Source organism: Cherax quadricarinatus, chromosome 92 (assembly GCF_038502225.1).
Source record: "Cherax quadricarinatus isolate ZL_2023a chromosome 92, ASM3850222v1, whole genome shotgun sequence".
Taxonomy (NCBI): domain Eukaryota; kingdom Metazoa; phylum Arthropoda; class Malacostraca; order Decapoda; family Parastacidae; genus Cherax; species Cherax quadricarinatus.
This window is the reverse complement of record NC_091383.1, coordinates 2,858,639-2,881,972: the sequence shown is the minus strand read 5'-3', so window position 1 is coordinate 2,881,972 and position 23,334 is coordinate 2,858,639. Positions and strand designations below refer to the sequence as shown.

The 23,334-nt window shown below is 44.9% G+C and overlaps 1 protein-coding gene across 3 annotated transcripts in view; it reads right to left on the bottom strand.

Annotated features, from left to right (window-relative positions):
- LOC128698383 (protein tramtrack, alpha isoform-like) overlaps positions 1-23,334 on the bottom strand; it is a 199,853-nt gene that overhangs the window by 153,204 nt on the left and 23,315 nt on the right. For all 3 annotated transcript variants that reach the window (XM_070104452.1, XM_070104453.1, XM_070104451.1), the window contains exon 3: positions 16,710-17,264. In XM_070104452.1, the coding sequence (XP_069960553.1) occupies positions 16,710-17,264 (555 nt within the window). The remainder of the gene's footprint in view (positions 1-16,709; positions 17,265-23,334) is intronic.

The window sequence follows — 23,334 nt, the reverse complement described above, 5'->3', positions numbered from 1 at the left end:
GTATGTCCCCTTGTACCTGGTCCATGTATGTCCCCTTGTACCTGGTCCATGTATGTCCCCTTGTACCTGGTCCATGTATGTCCCCTTGTACCTGGTCCATGTATGTCCCCTTGTACCTGGTCCATGTATGTCCCCTTGTACCTGGTCTATGTATGTCCCCTTGTACCTGGTCCATGTATGTCCCCTTGTACCTGGTCCATGTATGTCCCCTTGTACCTGGTCCATGTATGTCCCCTTGTACCTGGTCCATGTATGTCCCCTTGTACCTGGTCCATGTATGTCCCCTAGTGTCTGGTCCATGTATGTCCCCTTGTACCTGGTCCATGTATGTCCCCTTGTACCTGGTCCATGTATGTCCCCTTGTAGCTGGTCCATCAATGTCCCCTTGTACCTGGTCCATGTATGTCCCGGTGTACCTGGTCCATCAATGTCCCCTTGTACCTGATCTATGTATGTCCCCTTGTACCTAGTCTATGTATGTCAACTTATGCCTGGTCCATGTATGTCCCGGTGTACCTGGTCCATGTATGTCCCCTTGTACCTGGTCCATGTATGTCCCATTGTACCTGGTCCATGTATGTCCCCTTGTACCTGGTCCATCAATGTACCCTTGTACCTGGTCCATCAATGTCCCCTTGTACCTGGTCCATGTATGTCCCCTTGTACCTGGTCCATATATGTCCCCTTGTACCTGGTCCAACAATGTCCCCTTGTACCTGGTCCATGTATGTCTCCTTGTACCTGGTCCATCAATGTTCCCTTGTACCTGGTCCATGTATGTCCCCTTGTACCTGGTCCATCAATGTACCTTTGTACCTGGTCCATCAATGTCCCCTTGTACCTGGTCCATCAATGTACCTTTGTACCTGGTCCATCAATGTCCCCTTGTACCTGATCCATGTATGTCCCGTTGTACCTGGTCCATGTATGTCCCCTTGTACCTGGTCCATCAATGTACCTTTGTACCTGGTCCATCAAAGTACCCTTGTACCTGGTCCATCAATGTACCTTTGTACCTGGCCCATCAATGTACCCTTGTACTTGGTCCATCAGTGTACCCTTGTACCTGGTCTATCAATGTACCCTTGTACCTGGTCCATCAATGTACCCTTGTACCTGGTCCATCAATGTACCCTTGTACCTGGTCCATCAATGTACCCTTGTACCTGGTCCATCAATGTACCCTTGTACCTGGTCCATGTATGTCCCCTTGTACCTGGTCCATCAATGTACCTTTGTACCTGGTCCATCGATGTACCATTGTACCTGGTCCATCAATGTTCCCTTGTACCTGGTCCATCAATGTACCCTTGTACCTGGTCCATCAATGTACCCTTGTACCTGGTCCATCAATGTCCTCTTGTACCTGGTCCATCAATGTACCCTTGTACCTGGTCCATGTATGTCCCCTTATACCTGGTCCATCAATGTACCCTTGTTCCTGGTCCATCAATGTACCTTTGTACCTGCTCCATCAATGTACCCTTGTACTTGGTCCATTTATGTCCCCTTGTACCTGGTCCATGTATGTCCCCTTGTACCTGGTCCATCAATGTACCTTTGTACCTTGTCCATCAATGTCCCTTTATACCTGGTCCATGTATGTCCCCTTGTACCTGGTCCATCAATGTACCTTTGTACCTGGTCCATCAATGTCCCCTTGTACCTGGTCCATGTATGTCCCCTTGTACCTGGTCCATCAATGTACCTTTGTACCTGGTCCATCAATGTCCCCTTGTACCTGGTCCATCAATATCCCCTTGTACCTGGTCCATGTATGTCCCCTTGTACCTGGTCCATCAATGTACCTTTGTACCTTGTCCATCAATGTCCCCTTGTACCTGGTCCATCAATGTCCCCTTGTACCTGGTCCATGTATGTCCCCTTGTACCTGGTCCATCAATGTACCTTTGCACCTGGTCCATCAATGTCTCCTTGTACCTGGTCCATCAATGTCCCCTTGTACCTGGTCCATCAATGTCCCCTTGTACCTGGTCCATCAATGTCCCCTTGTACCTGGTCCATCACTGTCCCCTTGTACCTGGTCCATCAATGTCCCCTTGTACCTGGTCCATCAATGTCCCCTTGTACCTGGTCCATCAATGTCCCCTTGTACCTGGTCCATCAATGTCCCCTTGTACCTGGTCCATCAATGTCCCCTTGTACCTGGTCCATCAATGTCCCCTTGTACCTGGTCCATCAATGTCCCCTTGTACCTGGTCCATCAATGTCCCCTTGTACCTGGTCCATCAATGTCCCCTTGTACCTGGTCCATCAATGTCCCCTTGTACCTGGTCCATGTATGTCCCATTGTACCTGGTCCATCAATGTACCTTTGTACCTTGTCCATCAATGTCCCCTTGTACCTGGTCCATCAATGTCCCCTTGTACCTGGTCCATCAATGTCCCCTTGTACCTGGTCCATGTATGTCCCCTTGTACCTGGTCCATCTATGTACCTTTGTACCTGGTGCATCAATGTCCCCTTGTACCTGGTCCATCAATGTACCTTTGTACCTGGTCCATCAATGTCCCCTTGTACCTGGTCCATGTATGTCCCCTTGTACCTGGTCCATCAATGTACCTTTGTACCTGGTCCATCAATGTCCCCTTGTACCTGGTCCATCAATGTCCCCTTGTACCTGGTCCATGTATGTCCCCTTGTACCTGGTCCATCAATGTACCTTTGTACCTGGTCCATCAATGTCCCCTTGTACCTGGTCCATCAATATCCCCTTGTACCTGGTCCATGTATGTCCCCTTGTACCTGGTCCATCAATGTACCTTTGTACCTTGTCCATCAATGTCCCCTTGTACCTGGTCCATCAATGTCCCCTTGTACCTGGTCCATGTATGTCCCCTTGTACCTGGTCCATCAATGTACCTTTGTACCTGGTCCATCAATGTCCCCTTGTACCTGGTCCATCAATGTCCCCTTGTACCTGATCCATGAATGTCCCCTTGTACCTGGTCCATCAATGTCCCCTTGTACCTGGTCCATCACTGTCCCCTTGTACCTGGTCCATCAATGTCCCCTTGTACCTGGTCCATCAATGTCCCCTTGTACCTGGTCCATCAATGTCCCCTTGTACCTGGTCCATCAATGTCCCCTTGTACCTGGTCCATCAATGTACCTTTGTACCTGGTCCATCAATGTCCCCTTGTACCTGGTCCATCAATATCCCCTTGTACCTGGTCCATGAATGTCCCCTTGTACCTGGTCCATCAATGTACCCCTTGTCCACCCCCTGTCCATCAATGTCCCCTTGTACCTGGTCCATCAATGTCCCCTTGTACCTGGTCCATCAATGTCCCCTTGTACCTGGTCCATCAATGTACCTGGTCCATCAATGTCCCCTTGTACCTGGTCCATGTATGTCCCCTTGTACCTGGTCCATGTATGTCCCCTTGTACCTGGTCCATCAATGTACCCTTGTACCTGGTCCATCAATGTCCCCTTGTACCTGGTCCATCAATGTCCCCTTGTACCTGGTCCATGTATGTCCCCTTGTACCTGGTCCATCAATGTACCTTTGTACCTGGTCCATCAATGTCCCCTCAATGCACCTTTGTACCTGGTCCATCAATGTACCTGGTCCATGTATGTCCCCTTGTACCTGGTCCATCAATGTACCTTTGTACCTGGTCCATCAATGTCCCCTTGTACCTGGTCCATGTATGTCCCCTTGTACCTGGTCCATCAATGTACCTTTGTACCCCATCAATGTACCTGGTCCATCAATGTCCCCTTGTACCTGGTCCATCAATGTCCCCTTGTACCTGGTCCATGTATGTCCCCTTGTACCTGGTCCATCAATGTACCTTTGTACCTGGTCCATCAATGTACCTGGTCCATCAATGCACCTTTGTACCCCTGTACCTGGTCCATCAATGTACCCCTTGTACCTGGTTCATGTATGTCCCCTTACCTGTCCCCTTGTACCTGGTCCATCAATGTACCTTTGTACCTGGTCCATCAATGTCCCCTTGTACCTGGTCCATCAATGTACCCCTTGTACCTGGTCCATCAATGTCCCCTTGTATGTCCATGAATGTCCCCTTGTACCTGGTCCATCAATGTCCCCTTGTACCTGGTCCATCAATGTCCCCTTGTACCTGGTCCATCAATGTCCCCTTGTACCTGGTCCATCAATGTCCCCTTGTACCTGGTCCATCAATGTCCCCTTGTACCTGGTCCATCAATGTCCCCTTGTACCTGGTCCATCAATGTCCCCTTGTACCTGGTCCATCAATGTCCCCTTGTACCTGGTCCATCAATGTCCCCTTGTACCTGGTCCATGTATGTCCCCTTGTACCTGGTCCATCAATGTCCCCTTGTACCTGGTCCATCAATGTCCCCTTGTACCTGGTCCATCAATGTCCCCTTGTACCTGGTCCATCAATGTCCCCTTGTACCTGGTCCATCAATGTCCCCTTGTACCTGGTCCATCAATGTCCTTTCCATCAATGTCCCCTTGTACCTGGTCCATCAATGTCCCCTTGTACCTGGTCCATCAATGTCCCCTTGTACCTGGTCCATCAATGTCCATCAATGTACCTTGTACCTGGTCCATCAATGTCCCCTTGTACCTGGTCCATCAATGTCCCCTTGTACCTGGTCCATCAATGTCCCCTTGTACCTGGTCCATCAATGTCCCCTTGTACCTGGTCCATCAATGTCCCCTTGTACCTGGTCCATCAATGTCCCCTTGTACCTGGTCCATCAATGTCCCCTTGTACCTGGTCCATCAATGTCCCCTTGTACCTGGTCCATCAATGTCCCCTTGTACCTGGTCCATGTATGTCCCCTTGTACCTGGTCCATCAATGTCCCCTTGTACCTGGTCCATCAATGTCCCCTTGTACCTGGTCCATCAATGTCCCCTTGTACCTGGTCCATCAATGTCCCCTTGTACCTGGTCCATCAATGTCCCCTTGTACCTGGTCCATCAATGTCCCCTTGTACCTGGTCCATCAATGTCCCCTTGTACCTGGTCCATCAATGTCCCCTTGTACCTGGTCCATCAATGTCCCCTTGTACCTGGTCCATCAATGTCCCCTTGTACCTGGTCCATCAATGTCCCCTTGTACCTGGTCCATCAATGTCCCCTTGTACCTGGTCCATCAATGTCCCCTTGTACCTGGTCCATCAATGTCCCCTTGTACCTGGTCCATCAATGTCCCCTTGTACCTGGTCCATCAATGTCCCCTTGTACCTGGTCCATCAATGTCCCCTTGTACCTGGTCCATCAATGTCCCCTTGTACCTGGTCCATCAATGTCCCCTTGTACCTGGTCCATCAATGTCCCCTTGTACCTGGTCCATCAATGTCCCCTTGTACCTGGTCCATCAATGTCCCCTTGTACCTGGTCCATCAATGTACCTTTGTACCTGGTCCATCAATGTCCCCTTGTACCTGGTCCATCAATGTCCCCTTGTACCTGGTCCATCAATGTCCCCTTGTACCTGGTCCATCAATGTCCCCTTGTACCTGGTCCATCAATGTCCCCTTGTCCCTGGTCCATCAATGTACCCCAATTGTACCTGGTCCATCAATGTCCCCTTGTACCTGGTCCATCAATGTCCCCTTGTACCTGGTCCATCAATGTCCCCTTGTACCTGGTCCATCAATGTACCATTGTACCTTGTCCATCAATGTCCCCTTGTACCTGGTCCATCAATGTCCCCTTGTACCTGGTCCATCAATGTCCCCTTGTACCTGGTCCATCAATGTCCCCTTGTACCTGGTCCATCAATGTCCCCTTGTACCTGGTCCATCAATGTCCCCTTGTACCTGGTCCATCAATGTCCCCTTGTACCTGGTCCATCAATGTACCTTTGTACCTGGTCCATCAATGTCCCCTTGTACCTGGTCCATCAATGTCCCCTTGTACCTGGTCCATCAATGTACCTTTGTACCTGGTCCATCAATGTCCCCTTGTACCTGGTCCATCAATATCCCCTTGTACCTGGTCCATGTATGTCCCCTTGTACCTGGTCCATCAATGTACCTTTGTACCTTGTCCCCTTGTACCTGGTCCATCAATGTCCCCTTGTACCTGGTCCATCAATGTCCCCTTGTACCTGGTCCATCAATGTCCCCTTGTACCTGGTCCATCAATGTACCTTTGTACCTGGTCCATCAATGTCCCCTTGTACCTGGTCCATCAATGTACCTGGTCCATGTATGTCCCCTTGTACCTGGTCCATCAATGTACCTTTGTACCTGGTCCATCAATGTCCCCTTGTACCTGGTCCATCAATGTCCCCTTGTACCTGGTCCATCAATGTCCCCTTGTACCTGGTCCATCAATGTCCCCTTGTACCTGGTCCATCAATGTCCCCTTGTACCTGGTCCATCAATGTCCCCTTGTACCTGGTCCATCAATGTCCATCAATGTCCCCTTGTACCTGGTCCATCAATGTCCCCTTGTACCTGGTCCATCAATGTACCTCCCCATCAATGTACCTGGTCCATCAATGTCCCCTTGTACCTGGTCCATCAATGTCCCCTTGTACCTGGTCCATCAATGTCCCCTTGTACCTGGTCCATCAATGTCCCCTTGTACCTGGTCCATCAATGTCCCCTTGTACCTGGTCCATCAATGTCCCCTTGTACCTGGTCCATCAATGTCCCCTTGTACCTGGTCCATCAATGTCCCCTTGTACCTGGTCCATCAATGTCCCCTTGTACCTGGTCCATCAATGTCCCCTTGTACCTGGTCCATCAATGTACCTTTGTACCTGGTCCATGTATGTCCCCTTGTACCTGGTCCATCAATGTACCTTTGTACCTTGTCCATCAATGTCCCCTTGTACCTGGTCCATCCCCTTGTACCTGGTCCATCAATGTCCCCTTGTACCTGGTCCATCAATGTCCCCTTGTACCTGGTCCATCCCCTTGTACCTGGTCCATGTACCTTTGGACCTGGTCCATCAATGTCCCCTTGTACCTTGTCCATCAATGTACCTTTGTACCTGGTCCATCAATGTCCCCTTGTACCTGGTCCATCAATGTCCCCTTGTACCTGGTCCATGTATGTCCCCTTGTACCTGGTCCATCAATGTACCTTTGTACCTGGTCCATCAATGTCCCCTTGTACCTGGTCCATGTATGTCCCCTTGTACCTGGTCCATCAATGTCCCCTTGTACCTGGTCCATCAATGTCCCCTTGTACCTGGTCCATCAATGTCCCCTTGTACCTGGTCCATCAATGTCCCCTTGTACCTGGTCCATCAATGTCCCCTTGTACCTGGTCCATCAATGTCCCCTTGTCCATCAATTCCCCTTGTACCTGGTCCATGGGTCCATCAATGTACCTTTGTACCTGGTCCATCAATGTCCCCTTGTACCTGGTCCATCAATGTCACATTGTACGTGGTCCATCAATGTACCTGGTCCATCAATGTCCCCTTGTACCTGGTCCATCAATGTCCCCTTGTACCTGGTCCATCAATGTCCCCTTGTACCTGTACCTGGTCCATCAATGTCCCCTTGTACCTGGTCCATCAATGTCCCCTTGTACCTGGTCCATCAATGTCCCCTTGTACCTGGTCCATCAATGTCCCCTTGTACCTGGTCCATCAATGTCCCCTTGTACCTGGTCCATCAATGTCCCCTTGTACCTGGTCCATCAATGTCCCCTTGTACCTGGTCCATGTATGTCCCCTTGTACCTGGTCCATCAATGTACCTTTGTACCTTGTCCATCAATGTCCCCTTGTACCTGGTCCATCAATGTCCCCTTGTACCTGGTCCATCAATGTCCCCTTGTACCTGGTCCATGTATGTCCCCTTGTACCTGGTCCATCAATGTACCTTTGTACCTGGTCCATCAATGTCCCCTTGTACCTGGTCCATCAATGTCCCCTTGTACCTGGTCCATCAATGTCCCCTTGTACCTGGTCCATGTATGTCCCCTTGTACCTGGTCCATCAATGTACCTTTGTACCTGGTCCATCAATGTCCCCTTGTACCTGGTCCATCAATGTACCTTTGTACCTTCCATCAATGTACCTGGTCCATGTATGTCCCCTTGTACCTGGTCCATCAATGTACCTTTGTACCTGGTCCATCAATGTCCCCTTGTACCTGGTCCATCAATGTACCTTTGTACCTGGTCCATGTATGTCCCCTTGTACCTGGTCCATCAATGTCCCCTTGTACCTGGTCCATCAATGTCCCCTTGTACCTGGTCCATCAATGTCCCCTTGTACCTGGTCCATGTATGTCCCCTTGTACCTGGTCCATCAATGTACCTTTGTACCTGGTCCATCAATGTCCCCTTGTACCTGGTCCATCAATGTACCTTTGTACCTGGTCCATCAATGTCCCCTTGTACCTGGTCCATCAATGTACCTTTGTACCTGGTCCATCAATGTCTTGTACCTGGTCCATCAATGTACCTTTGTACCTGGTCCATCAATGTCCCCTTGTACCTGGTCCATCAATGTACCTTTGTACCTGGTCCATCAATGTCCCCTTGTACCTGGTCCATGTATGTCCCCTTGTACCTGGTCCATCAATGTCCCCTTGTACCTGGTCCATCAATGTCCCCTTGTACCTGGTCCATCAATGTCCCCTTGTACCTGGTCCATCAATGTCCCCTTGTACCTGGTCCATCAATATCCCCTTGTACCTGGTCCATGTATGTCCCCTTGTACCTGGTCCATCAATGTACCTTTGTACCTTGTCCATCAATTTCCCCTTGTACCTGGTCCATCAATGTCCCCTTGTACCTGGTCCATGTATGTCCCCTTGTACCTGGTCCATCAATGTACCTTTGTACCTGGTCCATCAATGTCCCCTTGTACCTGGTCCATCAATGTCCCCTTGTACCTGGTCCATCAATGTCCCCTTGTACCTGTTCCATCAATGTCCCCTTGTACCTGGTCCATCACTGTCCCCTTGTACCTGGTCCATCAATGTCCCCTTGTACCTGGTCCATCAATGTCCCCTTGTTCCTGGTCCATCAATGTCCCCTTGTACCTGGTCCATCAATGTCCCCTTGTACCTGGTCCATCAATGTCCCCTTGTACCTGGTCCATCAATGTCCCCTTGTACCTGGTCCATCAATGTCCCCTTGTACCTGGTCCATCAATGTCCCCTTGTACCTGGTCCATCAATGTCCCCTTGTACCTGGTCCATCAATGTCCCCTTGTACCTGGTCCATGTATGTCCCATTGTACCTGGTCCATCAATGTACCTTTGTACCTTGTCCATCAATGTCCCCTTGTACCTGGTCCGTCAATGTCCCCTTGTACCTGGTCCATCAATGTCCCCTTGTACCTGGTCCATGTATGTCCCTTTGTACCTGGTCCATCAATGTACCTTTGTACCTGGTCCATCAATGTCCCCTTGTACCTGGTCCATCAATGTACCTTTGTACCTGGTCCATCAATGTCCCCTTGTACCTGGTCCATGTATGTCCCCTTGTACCTGGTCCATCAATGTACCTTTGTACCTGGTCCATCAATGTCCCCTTGTACCTGGTCCATCAATGTCCCCTTGTACCTGGTCCATGTATGTCCCCTTGTACCTGGTCCATCAATGTACCTTTGTACCTGGTCCATCAATGTCCCCTTGTACCTGGTCCATCAATATCCCCTTGTACCTGGTCCATGTATGTCCCCTTGTACCTGGTCCATCAATGTACCTTTGTACCTTGTCCATCAATGTCCCCTTGTACCTGGTCCATCAATGTCCCCTTGTACCTGGTCCATGTATGTCCCCTTGTACCTGGTCCATCAATGTACCTTTGTAGCTGGTCCATCAATGTCCCCTTGTACCTGGTCCATCAATGTCCCCTTGTACCTGGTCCATCAATGTCCCCTTGTACCTGGTCCATCAATGTCCCCTTGTACCTGGTCCATCACTGTCCCCTTGTACCTGGTCCATCAATGTCCCCTTGTACCTGGTCCATCAATGTCCCCTTGTACCTGGTCCATCAATGTCCCCTTGTACCTGGTCCATCAATGTCCCCTTGTACCTGGTCCATCAATGTCCCCTTGTACCTGGTCCATCAATGTCCCCTTGTACCTGGTCCATCAATGTCCCCTTGTACCTGGTCCATCAATGTCCCCTTGTACCTGGTCCATCAATATCCCCTTGTACCTGGTCCATCAATGTCCCCTTGTACCTGGTCCATGTATGTCCCCTTGTACCTGGTCCATCAATGTACCTTTGTACCTGGTCCATGTATGTCCCCTTGTACCTGGTCCATCAATGTACCTTTGTACCTGGTCCATCAATGTCCCCTTGTACCTGGTCCATCAATGTACCTTTGTACCTGGTCCATCAATGTCCCCTTGTACCTGGTCCATGTATGTCCCCTTGTACCTGGTCCATCAATGTCCCCTTGTACCTGGTCCATCAATGTCCCCTTGTACCTGGTCCATCAATGTCCCCTTGTACCTGGTCCATCAATGTCCCCTTGTACCTGGTCCATCAATGTCCCCTTGTACCTGGTCCATCAATGTCCCCTTGTACCTGGTCCATCAATGTCCCCTTGTACCTGGTCCATCAATGTCCCCTTGTACCTGGTCCATCAATGTCCCCTTGTACCTGGTCCATGTATGTCCCCTTGTACCTGGTCCATGTATGTCCCCTTGTACCTGGTCCATGTATGTCCCCTTGTACCTGGTCTTTGTATCACAAAAAATATTCTGATCAACCTCATACCAATCTTTTCAATCTTTCTTAGTATCGTACATGTCGTTGTCATGTCTCCCCTCTCATCCTCCTCTCTTGTAGTCGTCAGGTTCAACTCCCTTAATTCCCTCTTGTAATATTTCCTTCTCAACAAGTGATAAATTATTCTGCCTCTTCTTCTTCACATTTTTTTAAATATCTGTTTCAATATTTGATATTCTTATAGGCCTTCTTGGCGATAAATAATTGGTATAGGCCTCGTATGTTCCTTTTTACCAGTTTTTTCAGAGAAGTGATGTGCCAGGCTATGACTGGTGAAGCGATTCAGTTAGGTCACTTTCATGTATCCCTGCACCTCCATGTATCCCTGTACCCCATGTATCCCTGCACCTCCATGTATCCCTGTACCCCATGTATCCCTGCACCTCCATGTAGCCCTGCACCTCTGTGTATCCCTACACCTCCATGTATCCCTGCACCTCCATGTATCCCTGCATCTCTGTGTATCCCTATATCATGTATCCCTGCACCTCCATGTATCCCTGCACCTCTGTGTATCCCTGCACCTCTGTGTATCCTTGTATCCCATGTATCCATGCACCTCCATGTATCCCTGCACCTCCATGTATCCCTGCACCTCCATGTATCTCTGCATCTCTGTGTATCCCTATATCATGTATCCCTGCACCTCCATGTATCCCTGCACCTCTGTGTATCCCTGCACCTCTGTGTATCCCTGTATCCCATGTATCCATGCACCTCCATGTATCCCTGCACCTCCATGTATCCCTGCACCTCCATGTATCTCTGCATCTCTGTGTATTCCTATATCATGTATCCCTGCACCTCCATGTAGCCCTGCACCTCTGTGTATCCCTGCACCTCTGTGTATCCCTGTATCCCATTTATCCATGCACCTCCATGAATCCCTGCACCTCCATGTATCCCTGCACCTCCATGTATCTCTGCATCTCTGTGTATTCCTATATCATGTATCCCTGCACCTCCATGTAGCACTGCACCTCTGTGTATCCCTGCGCCTCTGTGTATCCCTGTATCCCATGTATCCATGCACCTCCATGTATCCCTGCACCTCCATGTATCCCTGCACCTCCATGTATCCCTGCATCTCTGTGTATTCCTATATCATGTATCCCTGCACCTCCATGTAGCCCTGCACCTCTGTGTATCCCTGCGCCTCTGTGTATCCCTGTATCCCATGTATCCATGCACCTCCATGTATCCCTGCACCTCCATGTATCCCTGCACCTCCATGTATCCCTGCATCTCTGTGTATCCCTATATCATGTATCTCTGCACCTCTGTGTATCCCTGCACCTCTGTGTATTCCTATATCCCATGTATCCCTATACCTCCATGTATCCCTGTACCCCATGTATCCCTGCACCTCCATGTATCCCTGCACCTCCGTGTAGCCCTGCACCTCTGTGTATCCCTACACCTCCATGTGTCCCTGTACCCCATGTATCCCTGCACCTCATGTATCCCTGCACCTCCATGTATCCCTGCATCTCTGTGTATCCCTATATCATGTATCCTGCACCTCCATGTATCCCTGCACCTCTGTGTATCCCTGTGCCTCTGTTTATCCCTGTATCCCATGTATCCCTGCACCTCTGTGTATCCCTGTACCCCATGTATCCCCATACCACCATGTATCCCAGCACCTCTGTGTATCACTGTACCACCATGTATCCCTGTACCTCCATGTATCCCTGCACCTCTGCATATCCCTGCACCTCTAGGTATCCCTGTTTTTATCCTCCAATATAATATCCCATCATTGCTTCACGTCACACATACTGAACAACTCAGATCTCAATATTTTTGGTCAACACTTACAAATCTATGGGTGAAAATTACTGTAAATTACAGTCGACCCTCAAATGACAGCGGCATTAAGTAATGGCAATTTCGTCTAATGGCGCTTTTTTGCCGTAGAAAAAGTGCCTTTACCAATGGCGAAAAACTTAACCAACGACGTTCGTCCGGAATGTGTCGATGTGCCCGGAGCACGGCCTGAGCGGGCCCAGCCACTCCAAGAGTCAGTGTGCCATTGTTTACAAGCTGTTGCGGTCGGTTTCCATGTGTGCCTCCCATATATTTTGGATAATTCCTCTATTTCTAGTGCTTGTAACTGCTAAATAAGCCACCATGGGTCCCAAGAAAGTTTCTAGTGTCAAGCCTGTGTTAAAAAGGGTGAGAATTATGATGGAAATGAAGTCCTTCTGGAAGGGGATTCTCCTTCCAAGCAGGAATAAATGGAATAATGGACATAAATAAAGGGGATGTAAATAGCGTGCTGAAAATTTCCAGCCAAGACAGGACTCGCAGCAATGGTTTCAAGTTGGAAAAATTCAGATTCAGAAAGGATATAGGAAAGCACTGGTTTGGTAATAGAGTTGTGGATGAGTGGAACAAACTCCCGAGTACAGTTATTGAGGCTAAAACGTTGTGTAGTTTTAAAAATAGGTTAGATAAATACATGAGTGGGTTTGGGTGGGTGTGAGTTGGACGTGACTAGCTTGTGCTGCTGGGTCTGGTGCAGTGCTCCTTCCTTGAGTGGAGGTGATCAGACTGGGTGGGTCATTGGGCTAATCCGGGGTGGGGGGGACATGGACCTGCTCTGCATGGGTCAGTAGGCCTTCTGCAGTGTTCCTTCTTTCTTTCTTCTTCTTATGAATCTCCCTGCTGCTGGCACATTACCCATCAACAACTCCACAATAAAGGAAAGTGGAATTTAATTATTGTTTATTTTGCATGTCCCATTTCTTTCCACATAAGGAAATGTATATTCCATGTAATTTTTTTTTTTCAGACTTTGGGGGTGTGAGGAACGGATTAATTCTATTTCCATTATTTCTTATGGGGAAAATTAACTCGACCTACGGCAAGCCCTCTGGAACGGATTAATGCCATTGGTTGAGGGTCCACTGTATATATAAGACTGTGGTGCTTTTGTTGACCTTCGTAGACAGTGGGTCGTTATATGTAGATGGTACTAGGATAGTACTCCAGCATTTGTAGATGGTACTAGGATAGTACTCCAGCATTTGTAGATGGTACTAGGATAGTACTCCAGCATTTGTAGATGGTACTAGGACAGCACTCCAGTATATCAGTGATATTCCTACATAGATTATATAACTAGAGTCGTTCCCTTCTAACTCACTTCTGCAATATTTCAAGCTACTTATAATGTATTGATTGCAACACGAAAGGCCTAGAGCTATAATTTATTTCCCGTCGTGGTTGCTTTGCATCTTGTATTGTTCATACATATGTATATATATATATATATATATATATATATATATATATATATATATATATATATATATATATATATATATATATATATATATATATATGTATGTATGTATATCAGTTCATAGAATCGTGTTATAGTGTGACTTCCAAACTATTGTTTGGGGACCATGAAATTGACTCATGTGAGGGAGTGCAACAGGGGGACCCTCTCGCCCCCTTTCACTTCTGTCTGGTCATCAAGGACGTCACAGAAGCACTCTTCAATGAGCTCAATATCTGGTTCCTGGACGACGGTACCCTAGCTGGCACTACAGAATCTCTCCTAGAGGACATCAGAAAAATTAAAGACATGGGAGAGATCCTGGGCCTATCTTTAAACCCCACTAAATGTGAGATAGTTTCTACCAATCAACAGATGATCCAGAATATTAGCGCCGGTTTACCAGGAGCACGAGCCATTGATCCAGCCAATAGCACTCTCCTTAGTGCTCCTCTTGGGTTCAATGCCATCGATCTGATCCTAGAAAAAAAAGTCTCAGACCTCCGGACGATGGAAAGCAGGATGAAAGACACTGACACACATGATGCCTTCTACCTACTCACCAGGTGCCTGTCAATCCCAAAACTTACCTACTTTCTGAGATGCTCCCCAGCCTTCAGCAGTCCAAAACTCAAGGAATATGACTCTCTCCTTAAGACCATGCTAGAGAGTGTATTGAATCTTTCCCTTGAAGATGGACAGTGGTTGCAAGCCTCACTTCCGGTCAGGCTTGGGGGCTGGGAGTACGCAGATCCTCCCAGATTGCTCTACCAGCTTTCCTATCCTCTTCCAAAGCATCAAACGAGTTGATAAGACAAATTCTTCCTGATAACCTCAGTGACTCAGCAGGAATAGAAGACCCTAGCTATGCCAGTGCCATCACTGAATGGGAGACTCTTGCTGCTCCAGCACCAAACCCTAGTGCAGCACTGGCTCACAAACAGTCAAGCTGGGATAGCCCGATCGCTGAAAAGGTGCTTGCCAATTTGCTCAGTGCTGCAACATCAGATAGGGAGACTGCCCATCTCCAGGCTGTGAGCGCACATCACTCCGGGGACTTCCTCCAAACAGTTCCCATATCGGCAATGGGAACGCGACTCGACCCTAAGACCCTCCGTATTGCAGCGGCTCTGCGCCTTGCTGCCCCAATTCACACAGAATATATGTATACTTGCGGTGAAGTGCAAGCAGACCAATACGTTCTACGTGGTCTTAACTGTTCCAAAACCAAGGGCTGGCATGCAAGACACAATGAGGTCAACGACATCATAAAGAGATCCCTTGCTACAGCTGGATGCCCAGCTGAGAGGGAGCCACGATCACTAGCAGCCAACAATACCAACAACCGAGCAAACTACCCCGACGGGATCACCATCTATCCTTGGAAGAATGACAAGCTCTTAGCATGGGACTATAATTGTGTGTCCACACTGGCTGACACCTATATCCATCACAGTGTGTGGCGACAGGGAGGAGCTGCTGACCACAGGGAGGAGTACAAGATCAGCAAGTACAGAGACATAAGCCAACAGTATCAATTTGTCTCAGTGGGATCAAAGATTGGGATCAGGGGAAAAAATGCCACATGTTTCCTTAAAGAACTGGGTTCCAGACTCATCGACACCACCAGGGACCCAAAGGCAGCCACTTTCATGTTCCAGCGCCTCAGCGTGGCCATCCAGAGGGGAAATGCTTGCTGCATACTTGGCTCGCGTCAGACTTCGGAGGAGCTGGAGGAAATTCATGATCTTTAATACATTGTACCATTGTATTCATGTTTGTTTTCTGTAAATGTATTCTGTTTATTTATAAATGCTCACATAGAATATAAAATATAGGGGGTGGTAGGAGAAGAAAATATTCAAACAGCTCCGGGGAGAACCTTGAGTTTCCCCTGAGGTACGTTTATTGTCTTCTCTGAGGATGAGGGTCCCAAGTCCAGCTATAGAGGTGGTACTTCCCTATATATATATACTCCTATATATATATATATATATATATATATATATATATATATATATATATATATATATATATATATATATATATATATATATATATATATATATACATATGTGTGTGTGTGTGTGTGTGTGTGTGTGTGTGTGTGTGTGTGTGTGTGTGTGTGTGTAGGGTAGTACCTACATGTAGAGTTGCTGTCTACCAACATACTGCCAGCGTACAAAACATTTAACAGGCTTCTGTTTCCAACTTGCCGGTCATCTTCCATGATATTTAGGTGCTGCCTACTTAGGTATTGTTACGTAGGTCGTGCCTACATAGGTCTTGTTACGAAGGTGCTGCCTACTTAGGTACTCAACATTCCCTCCAAGTTACACCTGACACCATACACGAAGCCATATAGTGGATGACCAAAGCCAGGGCTTAACTCTCTCTCTCTCTCTCTCTCTCTCTCTCTCTCTCTCTCTCTCTCTCTCTCTCTCTCTCTCTCTCTCTCTCTCTCTCAAGTAGTGAAAGGTTTTTGATCCGGGGAACTGGAGTTGGTTTCTTAATATCATTCTTGATTACCCCAGATGCTTTCCAATAATAATAGACAGCAATAATAATAATAATAATAATAATAATAATAATAATAATAATAATAATAATAATAATAATAATAATAATAATAATAATAATAATAATAATAATAATAACTAATAATAAAATGTTCATTACATGATTAGAATACAAGGTAATGTTCATTTAACAGAGTAATTAGGTACGTACCTTGGTGTCTGCTTCCTTGCTTAGGTCATCGGGCTCTTGGCACTCCTTTGCATCCTCAACCTCTAATTTAACCTCTGCCTCACTTCTTGTGTCCTCTCCTTCAGCTGCCGAGAGGGAACCTGCTGCCGAACCTACTTCCCCTTCCGACTCTTCACCTGAGATCTTAGGTGGCCTCCCTCGCCTTCTCTTCGCCCCGTAAGTGGCGGAGGGAGAAAGGGGAGGTCTTTTAAGGGGTGGTGGGTCGCCTGCTAGAGGGGTGAGGGGTGCCATTGGCACTACCCCTGATGCCATGCCTGGTGGGGCAGCACCTGGCATCGCCTGGGGTACTAGGTAAGCTGAGGATGCTGACGTGTTCTCTAATCTCTTCTTCTCGTTGACCTCAGTAAGTCCCTTTATCCGTAGGGACTCTGCTACACGTAGGAAGCCAGAGAGGTTGTCCTGATCCACGGACACCTCACCACGGTACATGAAGTCCAGTAGGTCCCTCATGTCCGTGTAACGGACGTCCTTTAGGATAACGATAGGGTGTTTATCAGGATGGGACGCCAGTACAGCCTGCAGGAAAAAAACAGACATATATCAGGATGGGACGCCAATACAGCCTGCAGGAAGACACACAGACATGTATATAATGATGGGACGCCAGTACAGCCTGCAGGAAGACACACAGACATGTATATAATGATGGGACGCCAATACAGCCTGCAGGAAGACACACAGACATGTATATAATGATGGGACGCCAGTACAGCCTGCAGGAAGACACACAGACATGTATATAATGATGGGACGCCAATACAGCCTGCAGGAAGACACACAGACATGTATATAATGATGGGACGCCAATACAGCCTGCAGGAAGACACACAAACATGTATATAATGATGGGACGCCAATACAGCCTGCAGGAAGACACACAGACATGTATATAATGATGGGACGCCAGTACAGCCTGCAGGAAGACACACAGACATGTATATAATGATGGGACGCCAATACAGCCTGCAGGAAGACACACAGACATGTATATAATGATGGGACGCCAGTACAGCCTGCAGGAAGACACACAGACATGTATATAATGATGGGACGCCAGTACAGCCTGCAGGAAGACACACAGACATGTATATAATGATGGGACGCCAGTACAGCCTGCAGGAAGACACACAGACATGTATATAATGATGGGACGCCAGTACAGCCTGCAGGAAGACACACAGACATGTATATAATGATGGGACGCCAATACAGCCTGCAGGAAGACACACAGACATGTATATAATGATGGGACGCCAATACAGCCTGCAGGAAGACACACAAACATGTATATAATGATGGGACGCCAATACAGCCTGCGGGAAGACACACAGACATGTATATAATGATGGGACGCCAATACAGCCTGCAGGAAGACACACAGACATGTATATAATGATGGGACGCCAATACAGCCTGCAGGAAGACACACAGACATGTATACAATAATTATACAATAATTATACAATAATTATACAATAATTATACAATAATTATACAATAATTATACAATAATTATACAATAATTATACAATAATTAAATACATTATTAATAAATTAAAGATTAATCTTGACTGATGTTTGGAAGAATAACTACAAGAATCAGACAGAATAACTACAAGAATCAGACAGAATAACTACAAGAATCAGACAGAATAACTACAAGAATCAGACAGAATAACTACAAGAATCTGACAGAATAACTACAAGAATCAGACAGAATAACTACAAGAATCAGACAGAATAACTACAAGAATCTGACAGAATAACTACAAGAATCTGACAGAATAACTACAAGAATCAGACAGAATAACTACAAGAATCAGACAGAATAACTACAAGAATCAGACAGAATAACTACAAGAATCTGACAGAATAACTACAAGAATCTGACAGAATAACTACAAGAATCTGACAGAATAACTACAAGAATCAGACAGAATAACTACAAGAATCAGACAGAATAACTACAAGAATCTGACAGAATAACTACAAGAATCAGACAGAATAACTACAAGAATCTGACAGAATAACTACAAGAATCTGACAGAATAACTACAAGAATCTGACAGAATAACTACAAGAATCTGACAGAATAACTACAAGAATCTGACAGAATAACTACAAGAATCAGACAGAATAACTACAAGAATCAGACAGAATAACTACAAGAATCTGACAGAATAACTACAAGAATCAGACAGAATAACTACAAGAATCAGACAGAATAACTACAAGAATCTGACAGAATAACTACAAGAATCAGACAGAATAACTACAAGAATCTGACAGAATAACTACAAGAATCAGACAGAATAACTACAAGAATCAGACAGAATAACTACAAGAATCTGACAGAATAACTACAAGAATCAGACAGAATAACCACAAGAATCAGACAGAATAACTACAAGAATCTGACAGAATAACTACAAGAATCAGACAGAATAACTACAAGAATCTGACAGAATAACTACAAGAATCTGACAGAATAACTACAAGAATCTGACAGAATAACTACAAGAATCTGACAGAATAACTACAAGAATCTGACAGAATAACTACAAGAATCAGACAGAATAACTACAAGAATCAAACAGAATAACTACAAGAATCTGACAGAATAACTACAAGAATCTGACAGAATAACTACAAGAATCAGACAGAATAACTACAAGAATCAGACAGAATAACTACAAGAATCTGACAGAATAACTACAAGAATCTGACAGAATAACTACAAGAATCAGACAGAATAACTACAAGAATCAGACAGAATAACTACAAGAATCTGACAGAATAACTACAAGAATCTGACAGAATAACTACAAGAATCTGACAGAATAACTACAAGAATCAGACAGAATAACTACAAGAATCAGACAGAATAACTACAAGAATCTGACAGAATAACTACAAGAATCAGACAGAATAACTACAAGAATCTGACAGAATAACTACAAGAATCTGACAGAATAACTACAAGAATCTGACAGAATAACTACAAGAATCTGACAGAATAACTACAAGAATCAGACAGAATAACTACAAGAATCTGACAGAATAACTACAAGAATCTGACAGAATAACTACAAGAATCAGACAGAATAACTACAAGAATCAGACAGAATAACTACAAGAATCTGACAGAATAACTACAAGAATCTGAAACAATAACTACAAGAATCAGACAGAATAACTACAAGAATCAGACAGAATAACTACAAGAATCTGACAGAATAACTACAAGAATCTGACAGAATAACTACAAGAATCAGACAGAATAACTACAAGAATCAGACAGAATAACTACAAGAATCAGACAGAATAACTACAAGAATCAGACAGAATAACTACAAGAATCAGACAGAATAACTACAAGAATCTGACAGAATAACTACAAGAATCTGACAGAATAACTACAAGAATCTGACAGAATAACTACAAGAATCTGACAGAATAACTACAAGAATCTGACAGAATAACTACAAGAATCTGACAGAATAACTACAAGAATCTGACAGAATAACTACAAGAATCTGACAGAATAACTACAAGAATCAGACAGAATAACTACAAGAATCTGACAGAATAACTACAAGAATCTGACAGAATAACTACAAGAATCTGACAGAATAACTACAAGAATCAGACAGAATAACTACAAGAATCTGACAGAATAACTACAAGAATCTGACAGAATAACTACAAGAATCTGACAGAATAACTACAAGAATCTGACAGAATAACTACAAGAATCTGACAGAATAACTACAAGAATCTGACAGAATAACTACAAGAATCTGACAGAATAACTACAAGAATCTGACAGAATAACTACAAGAATCTGACAGAATAACTACAAGAATCTGACAGAATAACTACAAGAATCTGACAGAATAACTACAAGAATCAGACAGAATAACTACAAGAATCTGACAGAATAACTACAAGAATCTGACAGAATAACTACAAGAATCAGACAGAATAACTACAAGAATCTGACAGAATAACTACAAGAATCAGACAGAATAACTACAAGAATCTGACAGAATAACTACAAGAATCAGACAGAATAACTACAAGAATCTGACAGAATAACTACAAGAATCAGACAGAATAACTACAAGAATCTGACAGAATAACTACAAGAATCTGACAGAATAACTACAAGAATCTGACAGAATAACTACAAGAATCAGACAGAATAACTACAAGAATCAGACAGAATAACTACAAGAATCAGACAGAATAACTACAAGAATCTGACAGAATAACTACAAGAATCAGACAGAATAACTACAAGAATCTGACAGAATAACTACAAGAATCAGACAGAATAACTACAAGAATCAGACAGAATAACTACAAGAATCAGACAGAATAACTACAAGAATCAGACAGAATAACTACAAGAATCTGACAGAATAACTACAAGAATCAGACAGAATAACTACAAGAATCTGACAGAATAACTACAAGAATCTGACAGAATAACTACAAGAATCAGACAGAATAACTACAAGAATCAGACAGAATAACTACAAGAATCTGACAGAATAACTACAAGAATCAGACAGAATAACTACAAGAATCAGACAGAATAACTACAAGAATCAGACAGAGTAACTACAAGAATCAGACAGAATAACTACAAGAATCTGACAGAATAACTACAAGAATCAGACAGAATAACTACAAGAATCTGACAGAATAACTACAAGAATCTGACAGAATAACTACAAGAATCAGACAGAATAACTACAAGAATCTGACAGAATAACTACAAGAATCTGACAGAATAACTACAAGAATCTGACAGAATAACTACAAGAATCTGACAGAATAACTACAAGAATCAGACAGAATAACTACAAGAATCTGACAGAATAACTACAAGAATCAGACAGAATAACTACAAGAATCTGACAGAATAACTACAAGAATCTGACAGAATAACTACAAGAATCTGACAGAATAACTACAAGAATCTGACAGAATAACTACAAGAATCTGACAGAATAACTACAAGAATCAGACAGAATAACTACAAGAATCTGACAGAATAACTACAAGAATCTGACAGAATAACTACAAGAATCTGACAGAATAACTACAAGAATCAGACAGAATAACTACAAGAATCAGACAGAATAACTACAAGAATCTGACAGAATAACTACAAGAATCTGACAGAATAACTACAAGAATCTGACAGAATAACTACAAGAATCAGACAGAATAACTACAAGAATCTGACAGAATAACTACAAGAATCTGACAGAATAACTACAAGAATCTGACAGAATAACTACAAGAATCAGACAGAATAACTACAAGAATCTGACAGAATAACTACAAGAATCTGACAGAATAACTACAAGAATCAGACAGAATAACTACAAGAATCTGACAGAATAACTACAAGAATCAGACAGAATAACTACAAGAATCTGACAGAATAACTACAAGAATCTGACAGAATAACTACAAGAATCAAACAGAATAACTACAAGAATCTGACAGAATAACTACAAGAATCAGACAGAATAACTACAAGAATCTGACAGAATAACTACAAGAATCTGACAGAATAACTACAAGAATCAGACAGAATAACTACAAGAATCAGACAGAATAACTACAAGAATCTGACAGAATAACTACAAGAATCTGACAGAATAACTACAAGAATCTGACAGAATAACTACAAGAATCAGACAGAATAACTACAAGAATCTGACAGAATAACTACAAGAATCTGACAGAATAACTACAAGAATCTGACAGAATAACTACAAGAATCTGACAGAATAACTACAAGAATCAGACAGAATAACTACAAGAATCTGACACAAAAATTCACAAACTTGTTCTTTTAAATGATGATCTTAGTAGTTTTAAGCCACCCAGATTGAAAGCCTGGCTTAAGCCACCCTAGACTGAAAGCCTGGCTAAAGCCACCCTAGGCTGAAAGCCCGGCTTAAGTCACTTTGACTGAAAACCTGGCTTAAGCCACCCTAGACTGAAAGCCTGGCTTAAGCCACCCTAGGCTAAAAGCCTGGCTTAAGCCACCCTTGGCTGAAAGCCAAACTAGGCTGAAAGCCTGCCTTAAGCCACCCTAGACTGAAAGCCTGGCTAAAGCCAAACTAGGCTGAAAGCCTGGCTTAAGCCACCCTAGACTGAAAGCCTGGCTTAAGCCACCCTAGGCTAAAAGCCTGGCTTAAGCCACCCTTGGCTGAAAGCCAAACTAGGCTGAAAGCCTGCCTTAAGCCACCGTAGACTGAAAGCCTGGCTAAAGCCAAAATAGGCTGAAAGCCTGGCTTAAGCCACCCTAGACTGAAAACCTGGCTTAAGCCAAACTAGGCCGAAAGCCTGGCTAAAGCCGCCCTAGGCTGAGAGCCTGGCTTGAGCCACCCTAGGCTTCACTATACAACAGTGACAGGCTCAGTAACAAGGTGACTCCAACAAGTGCATATTAACGCGCTTAATTTAGAGACTTTCACTGCAGTATTAAAGACTAGCTAAACGTTTCCAGTGAGCAAAACGTTGTTCCAGACTTTATTACAGCAGTGAAAACCCACTGCAG